General features: G+C 41.6%; 1 protein-coding gene across 4 annotated transcripts in view; it reads right to left on the bottom strand.

Moving 5' to 3' along the window:
* FBXL2 (F-box and leucine rich repeat protein 2) overlaps positions 1–21,783 on the bottom strand; it is a 27,322-nt gene extending 5,539 nt beyond the window's left edge. For 3 of the 4 annotated variants that reach the window (XM_080975943.1, XM_080975941.1, XM_080975942.1), the window contains exons 1-14: positions 21,626–21,783; positions 15,459–15,520; positions 14,014–14,068; positions 11,571–11,645; positions 9,994–10,088; positions 8,600–8,668; positions 8,421–8,516; positions 8,051–8,177; positions 7,801–7,875; positions 5,887–6,017; positions 2,096–2,156; positions 995–1,039; positions 769–825; positions 265–477 (exon numbers count right to left, since the gene is read on the bottom strand). In XM_080975943.1, coding sequence (XP_080832069.1) covers positions 265–477; positions 769–825; positions 995–1,039; positions 2,096–2,156; positions 5,887–6,017; positions 7,801–7,875; positions 8,051–8,177; positions 8,421–8,516; positions 8,600–8,668; positions 9,994–10,088; positions 11,571–11,645; positions 14,014–14,068; positions 15,459–15,520; positions 21,626–21,628 — 1,164 coding nt within the window. In that variant the 5' untranslated portion in view covers positions 21,629–21,783. Of the gene's footprint in view, positions 1–210; positions 478–768; positions 826–994; positions 1,040–2,095; positions 2,157–5,886; positions 6,018–7,800; positions 7,876–8,050; positions 8,178–8,420; positions 8,517–8,599; positions 8,669–9,993; positions 10,089–11,570; positions 11,646–14,013; positions 14,069–15,458; positions 15,521–21,625 lie in introns of all 4 variants that reach the window. The other variant, XM_080975944.1, reaches the window with a different exon arrangement.

Genomic DNA, 21,783 nt, shown 5'->3' with positions numbered 1-21,783 from the left:
AATAAGCTGCTCATCTTTTTCACAAATCCCTTTCTAGAAAGAAAAATGGATATGCTGCTCCCGTTGCAGGTGCATGGTGTTCTGCATAAATTTAAATAGCATTGAGTTCAGTATTATGCACTCTTGCTGAATGACAGCCTATGAATAGACACTTTATTAAATGATACGACACTGGTCTTGGTGTGTATTAAAAGTCATGCCAGGAGCTACCTTGATATATCAACACTGAGGCTCTGCATCTCAGCACAGTTGTGCAGTACGTACTCTTATTCTTTTGATGCCTGCACGGGTGACTTGCTGACAGTCATATAATTCAATTCTTTCTAAGTTGTGGCAATTTTCAAGATGTTCAAGGGTCACGTCTGTGATTAGAAGGCAGTTGTCCAATTCAAGTACTTGGAGTCTTTCATGTCCACATGTGCTGCTGCTCAGATGCAGAATCCCATCATCCGTGATCAGTTCACAGTGGGACAAGCTCTGTAACAAAGATGAGAAATGCAATGTTTCATTAATGCATATTTCTGTAACGGGTCAAATCCATCTCCTCTCATTTAGGAAAAGGAATTTTTTTCTGAGATGGGTGACTCCACTTATTCCGTTGGAGACTATTTCCCCCAAATTTTGACCTGCTTCAACTGAAGAAAGCAGAATTATCCATGGCTCTCGAGAAACTTTCTGTAGATGAAGTGAAATAGAAAGGCTAAAAAAACCCAGGATTTTCTACCCTTTTTGCAAGTAAAATAAACAATTAAATAAACAGGAACTTACCAATGCTTGCAATTTAGGGCAATGAATGGAAAGTTGTATCAATGTGTTATCTGTTATCTAGAAAGAAAGAAAGTATATAGAGAACAGTGTCAAACTCAGGGATAGGCAAAAACACTTATCAGGTAGTTTTTGTAGTCTGCAAGTTTTTCTGGACACAGAAGAGCATCATCTTTTAATGATACTTTTACTAGATCTGATTCAAAGGCCTTGTACAAATAGGTCTCACCAGAACACATTCTTCTAGGTCCATCTTTTCTAGTTCATGGCAATTCTAAAAGTGAGAAAAAAAGCATTCCACCATTAAAAGCAAGGCTAAACTGAGAATTTAAGATTTTGTAAACTTCCAGTATGACACGTATACTTTATGACATGTTAGGGGCTGACTGGATGAGGAAGGGTGGTGAAAACAGCCCCCCCCCCCAAGCAAATAAACGCGCAGAGGAAGAGGAGATGGATCCAGGCTCCTAGTGGTGGACAACCAAACACACCCCAAAGGGGAAGAGCTGGGAGGTACTAGACTGGGAGTTTGGAGGACAAGGAAAAAGGGGCAACAAGCAGGTGCCCCAGCACAAAGCAAAGACAGTGACTCCTGCCAAGCCACCCCAATGTTTCTGCTGACAGCCTGCCAGCTCCTCCCAATCCCAGCAGAGAAAGCAGCCAAGCAGAGAAAGAAGGTACCTTGGGGCTCACACAAGAGAGGGGCATGACACAGAGGGAATGAAGTGGGAGGTGTTTTTTTCTGTTCTGATTTCTTAATAAAACAACTAACTGCAAGTTAGCTGGTGTTGCTTTCTCTGCTCTGCAAAGTGTGCTATGTGTCAGCTCCCTTGACAATACACGACTCATATGTACTGAATATGATTAACTGTGGTTTGTTTTTTCCTCTTATCCAAAACAACAGGCTAAATCCTCAGTGGGTGGAGATACAGTGAAGCAACCCTGCTTAATCTGGAAAATGTATCTTAATTTTGTAATCAGTTTTTTTAGAACTGAAAACAAGGGAACTTGACCCTCATGCATAGCTGGGCAAAAGCAAGGTCACAACCAGTTCAAGGGTTACCTAGTCAAACTCCCTGAAACAGACAGATTTCCTCCTTATATCTTTGCACATGCAGATATGTACTTGTGTAAGATACTCTTTTTAAAAAATGTGTGGTCAATGTGGTACAAGGACTAGAGGTGTGTCTGGCTGTGTGAAATTGAGTTACAGTATCCATTCATTGTTGAAACTTAATCTACCTCAAAGGGTTATGAGCCTAAAAGTTCTGCTATAAGATACTTAGAGGAAGTATGGGATAAAAAGTTAAATAATATTAACCTTACCTACCCGTGCTAGAAGTGCAAAACCAGCATCAGTGAGATGTGAACACCTTGCAGCCTCCAGAATCCTGAAAAATAAACATTTCTGCAGTTGAGAATAATCAGAAAGAAATCCTTGTGATGACACCAGGAAACTAGCATGTGATTCTATGCAATGGAAACAGGGATAAATAATACATCTACTATCCTAGATTATTTTATCATCTCTGTTGGCAATGAGACTACAAATTTCAAGTTCTGCAACATGACTAAAATCCTGTTTCTATGGATGATACATTATGAGAACTGAAGATCTCCTTGATTGAGACCTGAAAACATTTTGGTCGAGTCGGGGGGGATGAAGAAGGCTGAAGTCTGTGACAGCTGTCATGCCTTGTGGACGTGGATGGACAGAGGTCATTATTAGCATTCTCTCATCATTACCAACATTCGGCCACACCTTCTTGATCACATTCACAGTTTTGATGACCTGGAACTGACTATTTCTTGGAATTCCAAATTGTTGAAGACCTGAAGCAACCCAGGGCTATAAGCCAGGTGAAGTGTCTCCATCCATTTTTGTTCCTTTCAAGCAATGAACCATCATTCATGCCATAATGTACAGTCATACCTCGTGTTGCGTTAGGTTCATGTTGCGTCTTTTCAGCTTGCGAACACGGCAAACCTGGAAGTGTATACCTCCGGGTTTTGCCACACGCACAGAAGCATTCTGCAAGCTTTACGCAGGCACAGATGCGCTCTATCGTTCTCTGCACTTGCGCAGAAGCGCCACTCTAGTTGCGGACTTTTCAGGGTGCGAACGGCACCCCAGAATGGATCGTGTCTGTAACTAGAGGTACCACTGTACTTAGGAGGACCAGATTAGGAGACCCAGTTTTAAATTCCTATTCAGACAAGTAGTTCAGTGGGTGGACCTGGATCCATCTCTCTTCCCTCTATCTGATCTACCTTACAGGTTTGTTGAGAGAAGAAAGGGCAGGTGAACCCTGAGCTCCTTGGGGAAAGGGTAGGATACAGATCTAAAAATACAGCTCGGGTGTACACAATTACTTTCTGACAGGCTGCCTCCTGATAGTGTTTGCTGTCCGACAGCACATCACAATAATTCTATACCCGTTCGCATCCTGTGTAGAACACGACTGCGCGGGTCACGATTCGCCGCTTCTGTGCATGCGCGTGATGTCATTTTGAGCGTCTGCGCGAGCGGCGAAACCCGGAAGTAACGCGTTCCATTACTTCTGGGTCGCCGTGGAGCGTAACCTGGAAACGCTCAACCTGAAGCATATTTAACCCGAGGTATGACTGTACTACATTGTAGTGTGCCATTTGTACTAACGTTGTGCTAGCTTTTTGGATGCAACCAATTCAGACCATCTAAGTTTGTGATATATTAACTAGCATTGGAAGAATACTGATGGGATGCAATGAGTATTATGTAGTTTAAGCTTGCTGCTTTTTTATTTAGGTAGTCAGCAAACAGAATTATCTTTTTCTCTCCTTAAATGGGAAATAGGCTGCTCGTTCACTTTCCATCTCGCATATACCAACTGTTCTGTTTCTGAATCAGCATCATTCAAAACTATATACACATCACTGATCTCTTATGCTATTGCTAAAGGTTCTATTGTTACAAGAATAGCTTGGTTCCAGTTTTTAGAAAGGCTAGAATACATCTAGGGTAACTTCAAGGAATCCCAAATAGCCTGGAAGAAGTTGTTCATTGTGGTGGTGGCAATGTTTCCTAGTGATTAGTCTGTTTTTATAACAGAACAACCCTCTTTACCTTGTTATGGATGTGTTTTGGAACTTGATTTTACACTGATGATGTGCTGAAGAAAGAGAGTTTAGAAAAGGAACTTTGGCTTTCACCCAGCATGTTACGTTGTTGATCCATCCCTTGGAGTAGTTTAAAATTAACAATTTTAAAAACTGAAAAAAGCAGCAGGAAAAGAAGAAAAGTGCAGCCATAACCATCAGGAAATAAAAATTGCAAAACAAAATATAAAATGCACCAACCTTTCTATATTCACCTTAAGGGAAATAATGCAGAAATACATTGCAAAGAAAAATTCACCTCCACAAACAGACCCTAAGAAGAAGTGGGAGGGGAACAATATCAGGAAGAGGGAGATGCACAATAAACAGAATTGCCAATAAGTATCATTTTTATTTTAAGACTAGCAAGTATCTGAAATTATGTGGGCAGGAGGGAGAGAGAAGGGCCTCCAAATGGAGTGGGGTCAGCAGCGGAGCATATATATACCTGCGCTGTCCAGGGCGGGCGGGCTCCCGAGGAGGGCATGGTACAGAGGGTGCCCTCCCAGGCGTGGGATAGCTGCTTGGGTGCCCGGAGTGGCGCATGCGCCCTCCAGCCGGGAGTGGAACGAGCCGCCCATGGGGGCAGAGCAAACCGCCCATGGCGACCATTCAGTGCGCCGCCCACACACGACTCCCAAGCCTCCCCCAAGCTGTCAAAACGAAGGGGGAAGTGGGGAATGCTGCCGGCAAAGCTCCCCCCTTACCCCGATGGCTCAGGGTGAGCTTGGGAGCTGTGGGTGGGTGGTGCACCGAATGTCACCCCCCCCTTAGTGAGGGCACCTGGGGTGGTCCACCCCCCCTTCCTACACCCGAGTGGGGTGGGAAATGCATCTGTGTGTGCTCCCTGCAGTCTCATTTAATGCAGAGACTCCTATTCTCTGCCAGGAATGGGAAGTAGGCTTTACCTGCAAGTATACCCATACTGATTAATGTATGACATTCTTTTTTTGAGGGTGGAGGCGGGGTTAGATGCCTGCACCCACAGACACTGCTGGACTCATGAGCATAACCAACACCACTGCTACTCATCTTATTTTCTGTTCCCGATTTTGGAAGGTGTGTTATTTTTCCAACTTTTAAAAAATTATTAGCTTATCCTCTAAGATTAAGTGGAATCTTTCTTCCCATGCTATAATTCTAGGAGAAAAGCTGTTCCCCCCACCATGCAGCTTGGTTCGCTTTCCACACTGTCCCTAGTGATGTATAAACAAGGTTTTGCTTGCCCATCCTCCTCCTAAATATTTATATGAATGTCTGGGGGAAAAGCACAATTACACATTCCGGGCAAAATATACAAAGAAAGCAGAGAAAGTTGAGGGAAGGGTTAAAGATAAACCACTACTTGCATATTGTGGTTTAATTAGCAATTCCACACTTTTTTCAAATGGGTGGCTCTGTTAGTCTATTGCAGCAAAACAACAAAGTTTTGTGGCACCTTCAAGGCCAGCAGATTTATTGTAGCATGAGCTTTTGCAGACTACAGTCTACCTTTGGCACATTTAAGTTAACAATGAAAAGTATTATATCTAATTAGGTCTCAGAAATTTATATGTAATATAGGATTACATTTTCAGTTAGTTTTCAGGAATATGCAAATTTCAATATATGTGACTTTAAAAATACTAAAATCACACAGGGGAGGATCCTAGCCATACTTACTTGGAAATAAGTCCTGTGGAACTTACTTAGGAACATAGAAAGTTGCCTTCCATTGGGTCAGGTCCACCTAGCTCACTGACTCGCAGAACTTCTCCAAGGTTTCAGACAGGAGTTTTTTGCAGCACCACCTGGAGATGGCAGGGGTTGAATCTGGGCCCTTCCCCATTTTCCTGTTTTGCTTTTCGATAAATACGCATTGGACTGCATCATAGTTGTCACTGAAAACTATTAGGCACCTGCTAGTCTGATGACGATGAATGCAACTTCAAAGCAGAGGGAGACAACCACCACTCAGTAATGTGTGAACTGAATAGTACTCACTTCAGTCTTGGACAGTTCAGACCAAGAGCTACGAGAGAAGCATCTGTAAGGTTTGTACAACCAGAAACACAAAGCGACTGGAGTTGGTGACATCCTCTACAGATACCTGCTATGCCTTCATCCGATATTTGCTGTAACAAAGAACAGTGGAAAGTTCTGTCATCTGAAGTTAGGCAATTTCTCTTAAGGTGTATCAAGTTTACACAATTAAATAACAAACGTTAACAATAACAATTCTCAATTTGTTCCATACTGTTTATTTTCACTACAAGGGCATGCTAGTCAACATTTCCTTTCAATCTTGATAATATGCATTTTGCTGAAGGAAGCAAGTATACTAGCAGCCAAAAAGAAAAAGAAAGAGAAGCTTGCGTGCAAACATGCCAAACAATAATTATGTCAAGAAATCACTATTACAGTCAAACCTTGGTTCTTGAACGGGTCCGTTTTCAAATGTTTCGGCCCCCAAACACCAAAAACCTGGAAGTAACTGCTCCGGTTTTCGAACGATTTTTGGAAGCCGAAGGTGCTACACGGCTTCCATTTTTAATTCCCCTATTGCATTGAGGCTTCCGCTTTCAGTTTTCAGTTGTTGAACATTTAAGTCTAATAAGTCTTCTGGAACGGATTACGTTTGACAACCAAGGTTTGACTATAGTTCATGATTCTAGGAAAGCAAGAAAAAGGCTGGGAAACAATGGGAGGGCACTGATGAGAATTTTTTGTGAGCTACTATAGAGAAGGGGAAATGTGAATCACCTGGCCCCCACTCCACAGCTCCTCATTTTTTAAATCCATCAGCAACCATGCTGGGTGATTGATTGATTGATTGATTGATTGATATCCAGCGCTGAGGGCCTTCTGGCGGTTCCCTCATTGCGAGAAGTGAGGTTACAGGGAACCAGACAGAGGGCCTTTTCGGTAGTGGCGCCCACCCTGTGGAACACCCTCCCTTCAGATGTGAAGGAAATAAGCAGCTATCCTATCTTTAAAAGACATCTGAAGACAGCCCTGTTTAGGGAAGTTTTTAATATTTAATGCTGTATTGTTTTTAACACTTGATTGGGAGCCACCCAGAGTGGCTGGGGAAACTCAGCCAGGTGGGCGGGGTATAAATGATAAATTATTATTATTATTGATCCCTTTCTTTCCTGCTGGCTGAGAACTGCTCTGGAGCGCCTAGCAATGGTGTGGTACAAGTTGTTAGGAGTTATCACTGCTTTGGTGGGAGACTGAAGGTTAATTGTTATGATGTGCCCTTTTGTGTGTGTTGGCTATAATGGATCCATGACTGAGTTGTTTGGCTGAGCACCTGCTACGATCTTCATTTAGGTGTCTAGGGAAAAGAAATCTTGCAGGCACCATAGTACGACACCCTCTCTCGGTGATAGAGGGGAGAGAGGCATGGCTAGAAGAGGGAACACCAAGATTACAGGTACTTGTCCCTCGCCAAATTCAAATAATTATTGACTACTGGTTGTGCTGGCTCGAGTTCATGGTTCATCATCCGAACGGTCACAAGTTCCCTTCCTTTGGCATGTCATGTACACCAAATTCCTGACCTTGGAATTGATTATTTGCCCCTTCTTTGATATGCCCTAATAACTTTAGGCTCCTGTTTTTGATATCTTCTTTTATAAAGTGGCACTTTATAAAAGAAAATGGAACAACCAGGACAAACTGAACATTAGCTGTGTGACAATATTTTCAAAATTCTGAATGCATGGCAGAAGCTTGTTTGGTACATGTGTATTCTCAATATTAAACTGTGAAGCCTAGCATTAAATTTTTCTCAAAACAGATCCCAGAATGGATTAAGTTCGAGAACCAAGGTACCACTGTTGTTTTCATCCTAGGAGAATGACCTTTTCCATCTAATCATAGATGCTACAAAGTGCAAAGAGAAGTACTTACCATGCATGACTGCAAGTTTAAGATAACCAGTTCATGGCAATGAGTCTCAATGTGGTGAAGCGCCTCATCTACCAGCTGTATTAATGAAGAGAAAATAAATTGGCAGAAGAAGTGGACATAAGCAGTATGGCATGGCAAAATCTCACTTCAATAAATGAATACTGCTTTATTATTCAAAAAAACTTTGTCAGATACCCCAATATAAAACTAACTCTTATGGGTTCAACTTGGTACCTTAGCAGGTTTGTACCTGTGTGCATCCTCTAAGAAATAATGCTTTTAGTCCATTGCACCCTTTCACCAGTGCTTCAATACCATCTTTTGTAATCTGATCACACCAGGAAAGATTCAAGAGTTCCAGATTTTGGCATCCCTCACTGCAACAAGAAAGAAAACAAAGCAGTGTGTTTGAGTAGTTATTATAGCAGCAGAGCCAAATTAAATTCTTCTTAACAAATATTAAAGGTAACTGCCAGCCTTCACAGAACAAAATCTTGAGGGAAAGGACACACAGTCATAATGATTTAAACACCAGCAATACTAGTAATAGGCAGCACCAGTCGATTTCCAGATATAAACTTAAATCATTTCAATGTAAGTTGAATAATAAAAAGCTTTACCTTAAACTTCTCAAAGAGTTGTTTGTGATGGAAATACAAGATGTCAGATCCAGATGTTTTAGCCTGGGGCAAAATTTGCTAAGGCTAAAGCAAGTGCTGTAAAGGAAGAGAGGCACTAAAAATGAATCGAACTAATTTTTTTTAAAAATCAGTTTTCCCATCCGACACCATTGGCTTACCTATCAGTAATTTTTGTGCATCCATTAAGGTTCAAATGTTCAATGTTTCTACAGTTCTGTGCAAATGTTCTGCAAAAGCAATAAAATTAAAAAGCCCAAATAAGTAGAGCACATTTTTATATACTAATGCACTCTCCTATCAGGCACTTAACATTTACAATGCATCAAAAACACTGTTAGCTGTGTTTGAGATAATATTCAGGTTCTGTCAGAGCTTTCACACTAAAAAACTATTTGCAACTTATTAATCTCATATCCATTCCTTTAATTATTATGCCATCATGCAAAGGAGGAAGTGTCTCTGCACAGCTGTTCTGAAATTCCCCAAACAATTAAAGTAAAAGGTTAATTACAGTAAGAATTTCTGAAATGTTTTAAATTTACAGTTTGATCCTATGATGACTGGAGAGAAAAGGACTTAAAATGCACATGACCAGGTTTTTTAACATCCCATTCACAACCTTGTTGCCAGACAGTTCTAATAGCAGTGTTAGAAACTGAGATATGAAAGCTAGGAGCTAAATGGCACCTTAAACCTAGGTTATGGGTGCAACAACGGAATGTCTAGGCGTGTTTTTTTATAACAAGAGTACAAAACTGTAAATAAATGAACTGCAGCTAAATTATGGTGTTCATTTTTCACATGTTCTAGTCCTTCCCCTGCCTACCCCCCTAATATTCTTAAGAGGGTCTCTTCTCCAGTCTTCCGAGAGTAGCTAAACGTGGGAAGGGAGAAAATAGTCTTTTCCTTCCACTCTGCAGTTTTAATCTGAAATCTTAGGCGCAGTACTGCGCCCAGAAGCTCAGAAACTGCTAATGAAATTCCCTGTCACAAAAGGCACCTAGAACATTGGGAGTTTCCAACACTGTCTAACAGGTGCTGAACTGATGGGGTCTGGCAGGCCCTACACCGCTGAGACACTGGCATTCAAAAGTTGTACAACCCTACACTCTTTCCAGTGATGGTACCGGAGGAAAATAAGTTTTGATAGCTTCCAGCCAGGAGCTGGTTTATTGTACCTTATTCCAGACAGGGGACTGTCACAAAACCAGCTAGCCAGGAAATGTGAGTAGCAGGTCAGTGGCTGCAAGATGTAATGCTTGTGACAGAATAGCTACTTATAGGGATACTGTAGGCAATGCACCTCTCACTGTCTAGATTGTTCTAGTCAGCAATGGCAGACTCCTTTCCCCCTTTGACTAACCAATTCTGGGTTCAGAGCTCAGCTGCACTGGCATTTTCATCAGTATCGTTGTACTCATGATCCAGAGTTGGTCAATGTGGTACTGTGTATTCTACTCAAACACTTGTTGCAGCCTCCACCTTTCCATCATGGTTGATGCTGAAAACTGTAATGCAATTTAAAAAGAGCAACTTTTAAAATATTACTTACTTTAAAGAAGTATCTCCAACCCCAAGACAGCCTCTCAGACTCAGTTGTCTCAGGAACCCACCACATCTTTTGGAAATATTTTCTAAGACCCGGCCCTTAAACAGATGAAACAAATATCAACTTCATATCTAACCAGATGCCTTTCAAGAGGAGCTCCATGCCAGGAAGAATAATGTCTAAAACAGACAAAAACAAAACAAAAAATGTTTTTATTGCTGAAGACCTCAAGCCAACTCTATTTAAATGAACTGCCAGGGATACTGGAAAGAGCCATATGTGGACATGGCAAAATGATCACTTTTAGCATACACAGATTTCTTCAAAAATAAATATAAATAAATAAAACTTACATGGTGGTAGAAATCTCACACCACATAAGTATGTAGGCTCCAATACTGGAAATGCTCAACTAAAGTATAAAGAACCTGCTAAATCAGGGCCAATTTAAACCACAACCTTTCCTCTTTGCCAGGACGGAAATGCCCCATTCTAGATTTCTATAGGTCTGAAGATTAGTTCTTTGTTAACCTAACTGAATCATAACAACCTGGAATCAGGACAGTATGTGCAGGATTGAGATCAATGTTAGGAAGTGCTTTCTGTTGCAACAATTGAGATACCACACAAAAACATTTAAAACTCAGTGTATAATAATGATCCAATATGTCCATCTATCTCCCATAACAGCAGAGTGCATCATGATGCAGGTCATGAATTCAAGCAGTACCCAACTTCAAGCCAGAGGGTACTAAAGAATTTAAAGATCTTAAAGAGGGTTGGCCTCTCTAAGAATCTAATGTTATCCACAATGGGATGGAGCCTAAGAGAGGAAGTATGAGGGCAGAGGCTTTAAAAAGGCTCAATATGGGCTCAACATTTGTCAGAGCAAGCCACTCATTCAGAGCTATCTGTGGTCCTGCTAGTTCTGATCTGCCTTGCCCTGTGGGATCCAGCCCCAGACCAGAACAGGACACTCTCTCTCTCTCTAACTATGTGACTGGTGCAAAGAGGAAAAAGATGAACTATAGCAACAATGATGGTGGCAGTCCTAAGCTTCAGTGGTATATGGAAAAACATTTCTTACAAAAAGTTTCATTGATTTCTGTTAAGAAAATACAAAATAAAAGTTTGCAATATTTGTTTTAAGAAAATAATAATAATAATTGAATGCCTTAAAAGAATTATGAAGAGGAGACAGTGAAAGCTCAAGGCATTGTGTAATCCCCTCACCTGGTAAAACCTGTAAATTATTTTTCAACCTTTTGAGAAAGCTGCCTGGCCACCATTTGTTTTATGTACAGAAAAGCAGTTTTTCATTATTATCCCTTACTTTATTTGCAATGTAACAAAGTAAGAAAATGAAACCAGACACAGTGCAATCAGTGGGCAAGAGGTCAGATGAGGTTTTAGTTGCTTGTTGCTCTAAAAAAAAAGATAATTAAAAGCAATTAACTACTTTCAAATCAAAGTTCAACCAATAATGCTAGATAAAAATGTAAAATTAAATCAAACCTGTACTTCAAAGTTTCAGTTTTACATTGTTTTTATGATAGTGAAAAATGTGAAGTTTTACGAACCTCTACATCTGTCTGAAAGTTAAAAAGGTCTATTCTTTGCCAGTTACTCCCATCCAGGGCCAACACATTCCAAGACTGAAATAAACAAAGAACACATATATGCTTGCTATATATGCGCAACATAATAACCAATGTCTTTTCAAAACATCACTCACAAATGTATGATGAAAGCATGAAGAATTCAGAACTAGGATTTTTCCATGTTTAAAATGGTCCTTAGTTGAGGGAAACTACTTTTTAAGCAATATTTTAAGGCCCAGTTTCTTGAGAGATAAATATCCTGTAAGAGTGCAAGAATATTACCTAAATGCAAAGTTAGATGAAATAATACTTACTTGGTATGATAAAGTAGCTAGGAGTGCAACTTGTGAGCCAACTTTTAATTTCACCTCAGTTATGAACTCACTAGGAAGCCTTAAACAAACCACTATTCTCTTTAGCTTAAACTACAATATGGAGCTAATACACACAAGCCATTTTGCAGGGCTGTTAAACAATGTGATCCTATACAGCTTTCCAAACTGTGTATCAGCTGCAGTGTGGAGGTGTGTCACATCAAGCTGATCGCCTTTTTTTTTTTTTAACCTCAGGAGAATTACTATTCTCCCTCTGCTGAAGCGACTACAAATCCTCTCTCTTTTTTGCAATTATTTACTCATCTTTCCTCCAAATGCACCAACCTCCCCCAACAATATTCCTAGGAAATCCCAAAGCCAATTTTTTCTTTCTCCCCAGGGCAGCTAGAACAGAATAGGAAGGTGTGTCTAGTATTGAAATCTCCCAAAAAACTCTCTCAAGGAGTCCTGCTAATGGTAATAGGGCGGTCTCTAGATTTAACCCTCACCAGGGGAAGAGAGAGGGGAAAAACAAGGAAAGCTTATTTCCAGGTTTGTAGCAAGCAAAACAAAACAAAACAAAACCACCACTCTGTGCTTTCTCCTTCCAGCACAAAAACAGGCACCAAGGCTGCAATCCAAGTTGAAAGGCTGTGCATGGTTACGACTTTCTCGGGCTGCCCTCCTCAGGTCCAAGTGTTACAAGGCTGCTCAGGGAGGACATGGCAACCATGAACCGTTCGATCAGGATGCATGTCTGTCGTGTCCCCACACCATCCTCCCGGAGCGGCCTTGCAAAGCTCAGATCCATGGATGGTGGCACAAGAAGGTGGCTGCAGGGTGGGGGCTGGGCCACACACCCCCGTCCCGGGAGGCTTGCATACACGCTGCACCTCTGGAGAGCATCTCTAGTTTGCTAGTAAAACTGAATTGGCGTGTTGCAAAATAATGCATGTCTAAAAAGTGTGTCACCAACATGAAAAGCTTGGAAAGCACTGCTATCCATGTCCACTCAGAAATAACCCCGAGTTCAATGGGGCTTAGTCCCAGGCAAGTGGATACAGGATTGCAGCTTTCATAAATGCATATTATTATTATTATTATTATTATTATTATTATTATTCTACCACCACATCAATTGTTTCCCCATCTATACATCTTAGAACTAAGCTGAAATGTAAGGAATATGGTTCATAAACTATGGTTTGGTGCTACCTCGGGTTACATACAGTGGTACCTCGGGTTACATACGCTTCAGGTTACAGTCTCCACTAACCCAGAAATAGTGCTTCAGGTTAAGAACTTTGCTTCAGGATGAGAACAGAAATCGTGCTCCAGCGGCGCAACAGCAGCAGGAGGCAGCATTAGCTAAAGTGATGCTTCAGGTTACGAACAGTTTCAGGTTAAGAACGGACCTCTGGAACGAATTAAGTACTTAACCCAAGGTACCACTGTACTAACATTTACATTTGGGTCTTAAATGTGCTTGATGACAGTTTATGAAGTCCCAAGGGTATCTGATTATCCCAAAACTCTCTCTCACAGGACAGCTAAGTCCCAACGTCTAACTTTCTAACGTGTGTGCTTCAGGTTAAGAACAGTTTCAGGTTAAGTACAGACCTCCAGAACGAATTAAATACTTAACCAGAGGTACCACTGTACTGAATAAGCCTCAGGCTTATCACCTCTCCTTGCTCCTTCACTGATGCAAGGAGGCGGCTAGAAGACTTTGCTTCCGTTTTTACTTAATCACAGTTTAGCATTATGTTTTAAATAAACGGCTGTGGATATTTACTGCAGTTTACCAAAGCAAACAAACTTCATATTGTGGCTTTTAAAGTTTGTTTGCTTCAATAAACCATTGCTATCATTAACCACAGTTCAGGATTCAAACACCACACTAAACAATGGTTAATTGAAAAAGGATCCAAACTCCCCCTCATGGTAAAAGAGGAAGGAGGACCATTCAAGCTTTGTAAGCACACTCTTTTTTCTGCTATACAGTTAAAACAGTGAGATTCCAAAGACAATTAATGTAAGTGTACATTATGCATTCATTTTTTTACTCAGAGAAGAAATGAAATTACAAAGCAAATACCTAGCAGTACCTTAGAAACTTGTGCGCATCGACACAAGGTAATTACATCCAAGAAGGAAAATATTCTAAAAGAAAGTAAAAAAGAAAGAAGTAAAACTGTTCTTCAACAATCCAGTCTAATATACTCCTGTAAACATATTAACTCAAGTTAAAAACATATAGATCAGCAGATCAGGGTAGTATTTGAAAGCTGCCAACCAAAGATGTTTTAAAGGCAGTTATAAGAACTTTTCTCACATATAGTCTAAGTACATACAATTACACAGCTTGAAGAATGTTACAGCAAGGTGTAACACAGGGGTAGTCAACATTTTTATACCTACCTCCCACTAATGCATCTTTCTTGATAGTAAAATTTCCTTACCACCCACCAGTGCTTGATGGAAGGATTCAGCTTGTGCCGTAGAACCCCCTACCACCCACCTAGAATCCTGAAACGCCCACTAGCGGGCGGTAGGGACCAGGTTGACAACCCCTGGTGTATCATATACCAGCAATATATATATTTATTCCATACAATTCTGGATAAGCTACTAGATAAACTCTCTTTGAGACCTTTCTGTTCCCATCAATCTAAGGGTAAGAAAACTATAATTAGGAAATAGTCTACTAGATATTGTCATGTAACTCAGGACCCTTCTGCCCAACTATGCTGTTCTGTGTGCTTAAGAAGAAAATCAAAGTCTCAGCTGCCACACTCAGTACACAAAGTTAAGCCACACAGAAGAGTCTAGAAGTCCCACTTGATTGTATCAAGCAAAGGAGAGGAATAGAACTTTTTTTATTGTCACTGGTACCTGTAAATGCAAACCAAAAAACAATTTCGCTCAGCAGAGGTTTATGGTGGATAGTTGATTTTAACTTTGGAAAGAGTTAAAAGAACAGCAGCTCATACACTCAATATGAAACTCATATTTCATGCCTATATTTTATCTGCTACAGGGGTAATAGCAGCCTGAGAACAATGGTGTATGGAGGATGAAAGAAGCCCCTTCTTCCACTGCTCTCATCAAAATTGCAACTTTCCCCCCTCTCCACTGATGCTTTAAAATTTTAAAGGGCAAAGTATGGGGGAAGTGAGCAAAGAGATAATGGAAATCCAGCATCAACTCCAAGTGGACACGAGTAGTCAATTCTCTGTTAGTTCTTATGCAAATTCCCTCCCATTCCCATGCCATAATAAAAAAATATCCTGTATTTACCAACTTTTCTATAGCTTGATTTTTTCACAGAAAATTCCAAATTGACAACAATGAAAAAGCTATTGTTTCCTAGCTGCATTGGTAACGCGCTTTTAAAAAGCTATCCTCAAACTACATACTGACACATTTTTGCAACAAATGAAGTTAAAACTAGGCATGTATAAGTTTTTATAAAACTTAGATTTGAAACGAATGAAATCCATTTTATAAGCAATAATCAGATTAAAACTATAAACTTCTAATGTTGAATTACCTCAAAAGGAGTTCTTTTGGTAACTTTCTGTTAATAAGAGCTTCATCATCATTTGAGAGTGCCTAAAAAGAAAGAGAAAGAAACCACAGTATTTTGAATGACTGTTCCTTTAGATCAGTGGTTTCCAACCTTTTTTTGGCCATACCCCACCTAAGCATCTCTAAAATCCTGATGCCCCTCCTGTGATATGTAATTCTTATTCAAAAAGTGAACTATTCACATGGAGGAAGCCTAAAAGGCCATTAAAAGGTAAAGGTCCAGTCGTGACCGACTCTGGGGTTGCGGCGCTCATCTCGCTTTATTGGCCGAGAGAGCCGGCATACAGCTTCCGGGTCATGTGGCCAGCATGACTAAGCCTCTTCTGGTGAACCAGAGCAGCACACGCAAACGCCGTTTACCTTCCCGCCGGAGCGGTACCTATTTATCTACTTGCACTTTGACGTGCTTTCGAACTGCTAGGTTGGCAGGAGCTCACCCCGTCGCGGGGGATCTGAACCGCCGACCTTCTGATCGGCAAGTCCTAGGCTCTGTGGTTTAACCCACAGCGCCACCCGTGTCCCTTAAAAGGCCATTAACTTGGTCTAACTCATTCTTGCCCCCCCCCAATCAAATTGCCCCCCTGTGGGGTGTGTGCCCCATGTTGGGAACCACGGCTTTAGATCATTATGCCCTACAGATTCAGTTGTACTCTAATTTTCATTAATCCAATGGCTGATTGTCAGAGATGACAGAAGCTGTATGCCAACAATATCTGAAAGGCATCACACTGGCTATTTCTGCTTTAGGCGAGCCATGTATTTTTTTTCCTAATGGGAAATCAACAAGACCATTTCAAGCAGAGTTGAAATGAATAACTTTGAGATCAAGAAAAAAATAGATATAAATATGGAACAAACATATGTTAGTCAGTTCGTAAGTTTATTGTTTTAGCCAAAGGCTGTGACAAACTTGTAGAAATAATAATAAAATAATACAGAACATCGATAATATATAATCCAACATATATGATATAAAAGAAAGAAGATACCAGAGACACCACCAAGTCTAAATCTAGCTTAATTTCAGATTAAACCTCCGAGTCACCAAAACAATTTATAGTGATTTTATCTGACTCATTTTTCCTGATCTTTTTTGTATCCAGTGCATAAATGGCCGCTCTCTGTGTTACGAAGCTTTAATTGCCATTCAAAAGAATTGAAACATTTCTGCTGGGGAACACCTGCTTGCTTCTGAGAATGAAGGTTTCAAAAAAGGGTTTTCTTGGGTCTATATAAAGGATAGGCTAACAGATAATGAGTGATGTCTTCCACCTAAGGCTGACCACAAATATAAAGCCAGTCTGCATATGGAACCTGTGGTGGCCATCACTTGGAAACACAGCTCAATAAGGATATTTTTAAGGAAACTGGTGAGAGTTTGGTCAAATAACTAGCTCTAAAATGCTGTTCTCAGGTGTGGGGGGAAATTTGGTGTTCCTAATTAGTTGCAGGTCCCTTCTGGATTCTAACCAGAAGAGCCAATCCCTAAATTGACACTTATTCAATGTCAATGCAGAGCTCAGTTCTGGAAAATAGTAATAGTCTAAAACAAATTGACAAGCAGCTTTTTATATTGAATTGGGAAGCAGCTATCAGGTTCAGAAGGCCACCTCCATATTACCTGGGTTGCCACCACCAAAGTCCACACTGGGTTCCTTTGTAATCTTTGTGCTGATAAAATAAAGTATCAACTTTTAAGTTTCATAACTAAATTTAAATGTGTTCTCTCTTTTGCAGCAGGGGAAGCATGAACACTGCTATAAAATATAAATATCGTAGCACAAGCATTTGTGAAATTATGCTATTAGCCAATTCCACCCCCCACCCCCTGGATACAATTCCCTATTATACACAATGCATTTAATCCTCTTAAAGTAGTAATGTTTAGGGTTTGTTTGTTTTTAAAGGATTCCACATATTTATCCCCCCCCCCCCCGCCCCAATGGCAGTTTTTGAGAGGGTGTCAACTGGGAAAAGTCTAGAAATTCCCTAACTTTAAAATATTCATTTTAACAAACTAATGGAGGTCTATATATGTGAAAGCTTGAAAATCACATCAATTGCACTGATTGCTTTGATTCAAAATTGCTGAGTAATTCAACAGCTTCATTACTGTGAATATACTCCAGAAGGTTGGTTGTGCTACTCTCCTATAGCAAACAAAGATTAACAAATGTATTGTGACAAACATTTCTGGGCTAGAGATAGTCAAAGTCATTTATGCCATGTCCCTGAAAGATTATGCTGCAACAAATTTGAATTTTTAGTGTTTTATGGTTTCTGGTATTAGCACAATTTCCTCCAAAAATTACCCAAGCTACATAATTTATTTTAAAATTTAAGACAGGGTTAAATGGCACTGAAAAACGCTTCTTAAATTACTTATAATTACTTCAAGTTATGAAGACAGGAGTGTTCTATGATATGAATTCCCTGGCATTTTTAAGTCAATTTTTTAAAAGCTGAGGGCTACAGTACAAAACCTAGATCTGTGTCCATTTCACAAGCAGAGAAAGAAAATTGACAAAACATCTGCAGCAAGGCTTCTCCTCTCTCCACTTTCCCAAGGGGGACTGGCTATAACACTGTGTTGGCTTACAGGAGGATCACAGACTTGAGAGTGGTTGGAAAGGATTGCAGAATACTGCTTTACATATTGAACAGCTTACAGCTAGAATAAATAATAGAAAGAAAAGAGCAATTCTAACCAATGTTGCCTGGAAAACTGGAAAACCAATGTTGCCTGGCCAGGACAAAGCCTGCTCAGTCTCCTCCTTCTCCCCCATCTCAGCGAGAGGCTGGGTCTCCCTCGCTCCCTCCCCACCTAGGGAAGCCTAGTTTATGTTGATTAAAATTGTTCTTCATTTTAAATATTGTATTTTTTTCCTGTTTTTTGTGCACTACTAATAAAATATGTGCAGTGTGCATGGGACAGTGAATCGGCTCCCTGTTTAAAAAGTTTGAGGACCCCTGCCCTACAGGCTACACAGAAAAAGCGTTTTGGTTCCTGAAATTCATTCCAATTGTGCAGATGAAACATAATTAATATAATTCTACAAGGTGTAGTATTAGTGTGAGAAAGCAGTCATGATCCAATGATCCCCAAGCACGAACCTCCAGATGGTGATGTTAGGCACTACCCTGGCCCCCAGGAATCTTTACTTGGTCTCAAGTGGCCGATAGTCAGGTCAGGTGCAAAATTTCAAACACTGCACACAACATTAATTTAATCTGCTTATAGTAACTGACAGGTACTTTAGTTATACCGCAGCCAGTTTTGATCAGTGAAGAAATTTGGTAGAATATTGTCAGCATTATATTTTCTCTTTATACGTTAAACTTTTTTTTCAAAAAAAAAAAAAAAAAAAAAGGAAGGAGCCTGGAATACCCTACAGTCTATACAGTGGTACCTCGGGTTAAGTACTTAATTCGTTCCGGAGGTCCGTTCTTAACCTGAAACTGTTCTTAACCTGAAACACCACTTTAGCTAATGGGGCCTCCTGCTGCCACCACGCCGCAGGAGCACGATTTCTGTTCTTATCCTGAAGCAAAGTTCTTAACCTGAAGCACTATTTCTGGGTTAGTGGAGTGTGTAATCTGAAGCGTATGTAACCTGAAGCGTATGTAACCTGGGGTACCACTGTATCTACTCTCCTGTCCCCGTCTCCCACTTCAACAGCACAACTGCATCTTTTCAAGCATTTTATTGCTCTGGTTTAGTTAGCTTTCAGGGCTTAGGATGCATTCAAGATGCAACAAGGCAAGACAGCAGTTCCATATAAAACAAGAATAACAGTAACCCTCATGTGTTTCTCCACCTAAAATTGCTTTTTCAGATTTTTCTCCTCATGGGAGAAGTTTACTATGTTAAAATGGCAGGTTTTAAAAAATATTTAAGGGTGAAGTGCAGAGGCATCTGCTCCCTTCTCCCACGCACTGCATTTAAAAACTTTTCCATCCCACTTCCTTATAGGGATTTGACAGTACGCGTGATTCTGCACATGCATCTGTTGCTGACACGAGTTGCTTGAATGTGGGTAATGCTTAATCAAAGATATGAATAAGCAACTATGCTAAAAAAGGAGCAACAGCTGATTCTAGCTTCCTAATGAGTGTGCCTGTATGAGGTTTTGTAAGTTTATATTCAATGTAAAAAAAAAGAAACAGGTTGATTTAAAGATGACAAAAAACCAATAACAATAAACAACCAACCAAGAATGCCTGCACAAAAATAATTTTGGGGAGAAATAAATCTTGCCAGATAGCAAAAAAGACAAGAGTAAGTATCAAGTGAACCTCTTTGGGGAGAAGGTTCTAAAGGGGAGGGGGTCACATCCTAGAAGGTCACTGCCATCTGCCTCACTTTGGATGAAAGGCACCCAAAGAAAGACTTCCAAATATTTTCAGTGTACAGACAGGCTCCTGTTGGAGCAGGTGCTCCCTTAAGTTTCCAAATACCAAACCCTGTATTACTAGAAGCAAGCATCAGCATTTTGAATTGTACTCAGAAGGCTGCTAAAGAACTGGAGATATGTGTTCGCACTGACTGCTCCCAGCCTAGTAGCAAATACCCAATACCCATGCTATCCATTAACCAGCCTTTTTATTGGCATCTCATAAAATGATTACTCAACAAACAGGTGACTTAAATAGGGAGGCTCTCTCTCTTTTACTAATCTCATTTATAAAGCCCACCACCTCTGGACCATTCTTTGAATATATCAAAGATTACTGAAGTCAGAGTTCAGGAAATGTTTATCTTGTCTTCCAATGTTGGAAAAGACCATTTTTAACTGCAGAAACATCTGCATTTTATTTAAATGCATGAACTTGACGCAATATCAGAATGAAGTTTCCAGTGAACTGCTTCATTGCAAGTAAATAACAATGGGAATTTTGCATGCTTTATCAGATATGGGGTGACAATACTTGCAGCAGACCAAAAATGAGCGAAGAAAGCCAGCAGCTACAAACATTCAAACCGCTTCCCCACATAATACAAACTGTTTTGATTTCCAGCTGTACTTCAGATACAGTATCTATTCTGAACAAGAACAAAAAGTTTTATTTGATGCTGCTGTCTGCTGCGCAATAAACGTCCACACATGCACACAAGGTTTGCGAAAAATACTGTATACAAAAAGGTGCAGGAAACTACTCTCCTGAAGTGCCAAACTCAAAAAAACAAGGTTGGTTAGTCAACGAAAGCCATCTTACAATTTCCTTTGCTGATGCATCTCCCACACTCCACCCAGGAGCGGAAAAAAGGAGGGGGATTCATCTCCTGTCCCCCGAGATCTTCCTTTTCCTTTCCCCAACTCCTCCCTACAGAAAACAGGCGCCAACTCCTAGGGGCAGAGGTCCATTCGTGCCCTCTCCCTCCCTATAAAATATTTGATTCCCCGTCCCCAATTGGGTATTGCCATTCAAATGCTGCGGGTGCACCTCGTCATGCGATCGATAATGCAGGGCGGGGCTTCCTCGAATATTGCATTCCAGGTGGCGCCCCTGCTACGGAGCCTGAGACACAGGGTGCCGGGCGGTGCCTGCCACCCCGCCCTCTCCCAGCTGCCCGTTCTCACGTGCGTGCACGCGCCGCCGCCGCCGCCGCCACCACACAGCGACGCTGCCCCGAAGCTCGCGTTCCGCCTCTGCGCCTCCACAAGCACCATTTTTCCTGCCGGGTCCCTGCGGACGTCCCCACCCGTCCCCCTCCATCTTTACGCGCATCGTACGGAGCCGTTGCCGCCTTGCAACGCTTGGGCCGTGAGGAGGGGAGGACGACGCCCGGTCCTCTCCCCCTGCAGGAATCCCAGCCGCCCTCCCCCGTCCCGGACACCGTCTCCACAATGCCGCTTTCGAGCCCTTCGCAGCCCCCCGACCCCAAAGAGGAGCCGCCCTGCCGCGCCCCTCCCTCACCGCCACCTTCCTCGCACCCAAACGCCGTCCCCGCCGCCTCAGACCCCACCCTACCTAGAGCCGCATCTGTGTATCTCTACCTATCTCCGCCCATATCGAATCTCCACAGAACGGCCCGCCTGCTTTCCCGCGCGCGAGGGGCAGGCGGCGGTTTAACGGCCCGTCGGACGGCAGTGGGGGGGGGGGAGGTGAGAGAATAAAACGACCCACCATTGTGAGGCAATAGCGGGCCGCCGGTTGTCCCGGTGACGAAGGAGCCGCTCGAGAGGCCGGCCGACCGACCAACCAGCTGAAGCGGCGGCGGGACCTGCGCTTTGCTCTCGCGCGCCGCCCAGCGAGCGAGCGAGCGAGGCGGGGAGAGAAGCCGA

This window comes from Podarcis pityusensis, assembly GCF_964106645.2.
Source record: "Podarcis pityusensis genome assembly, chromosome: 12".
NCBI classification, from domain to species: Eukaryota; Metazoa; Chordata; class Lepidosauria; order Squamata; family Lacertidae; genus Podarcis; species Podarcis pityusensis.
Note: the sequence above shows the minus strand (reverse complement) of the source record. Positions and strands in the feature narration are given on the sequence as shown.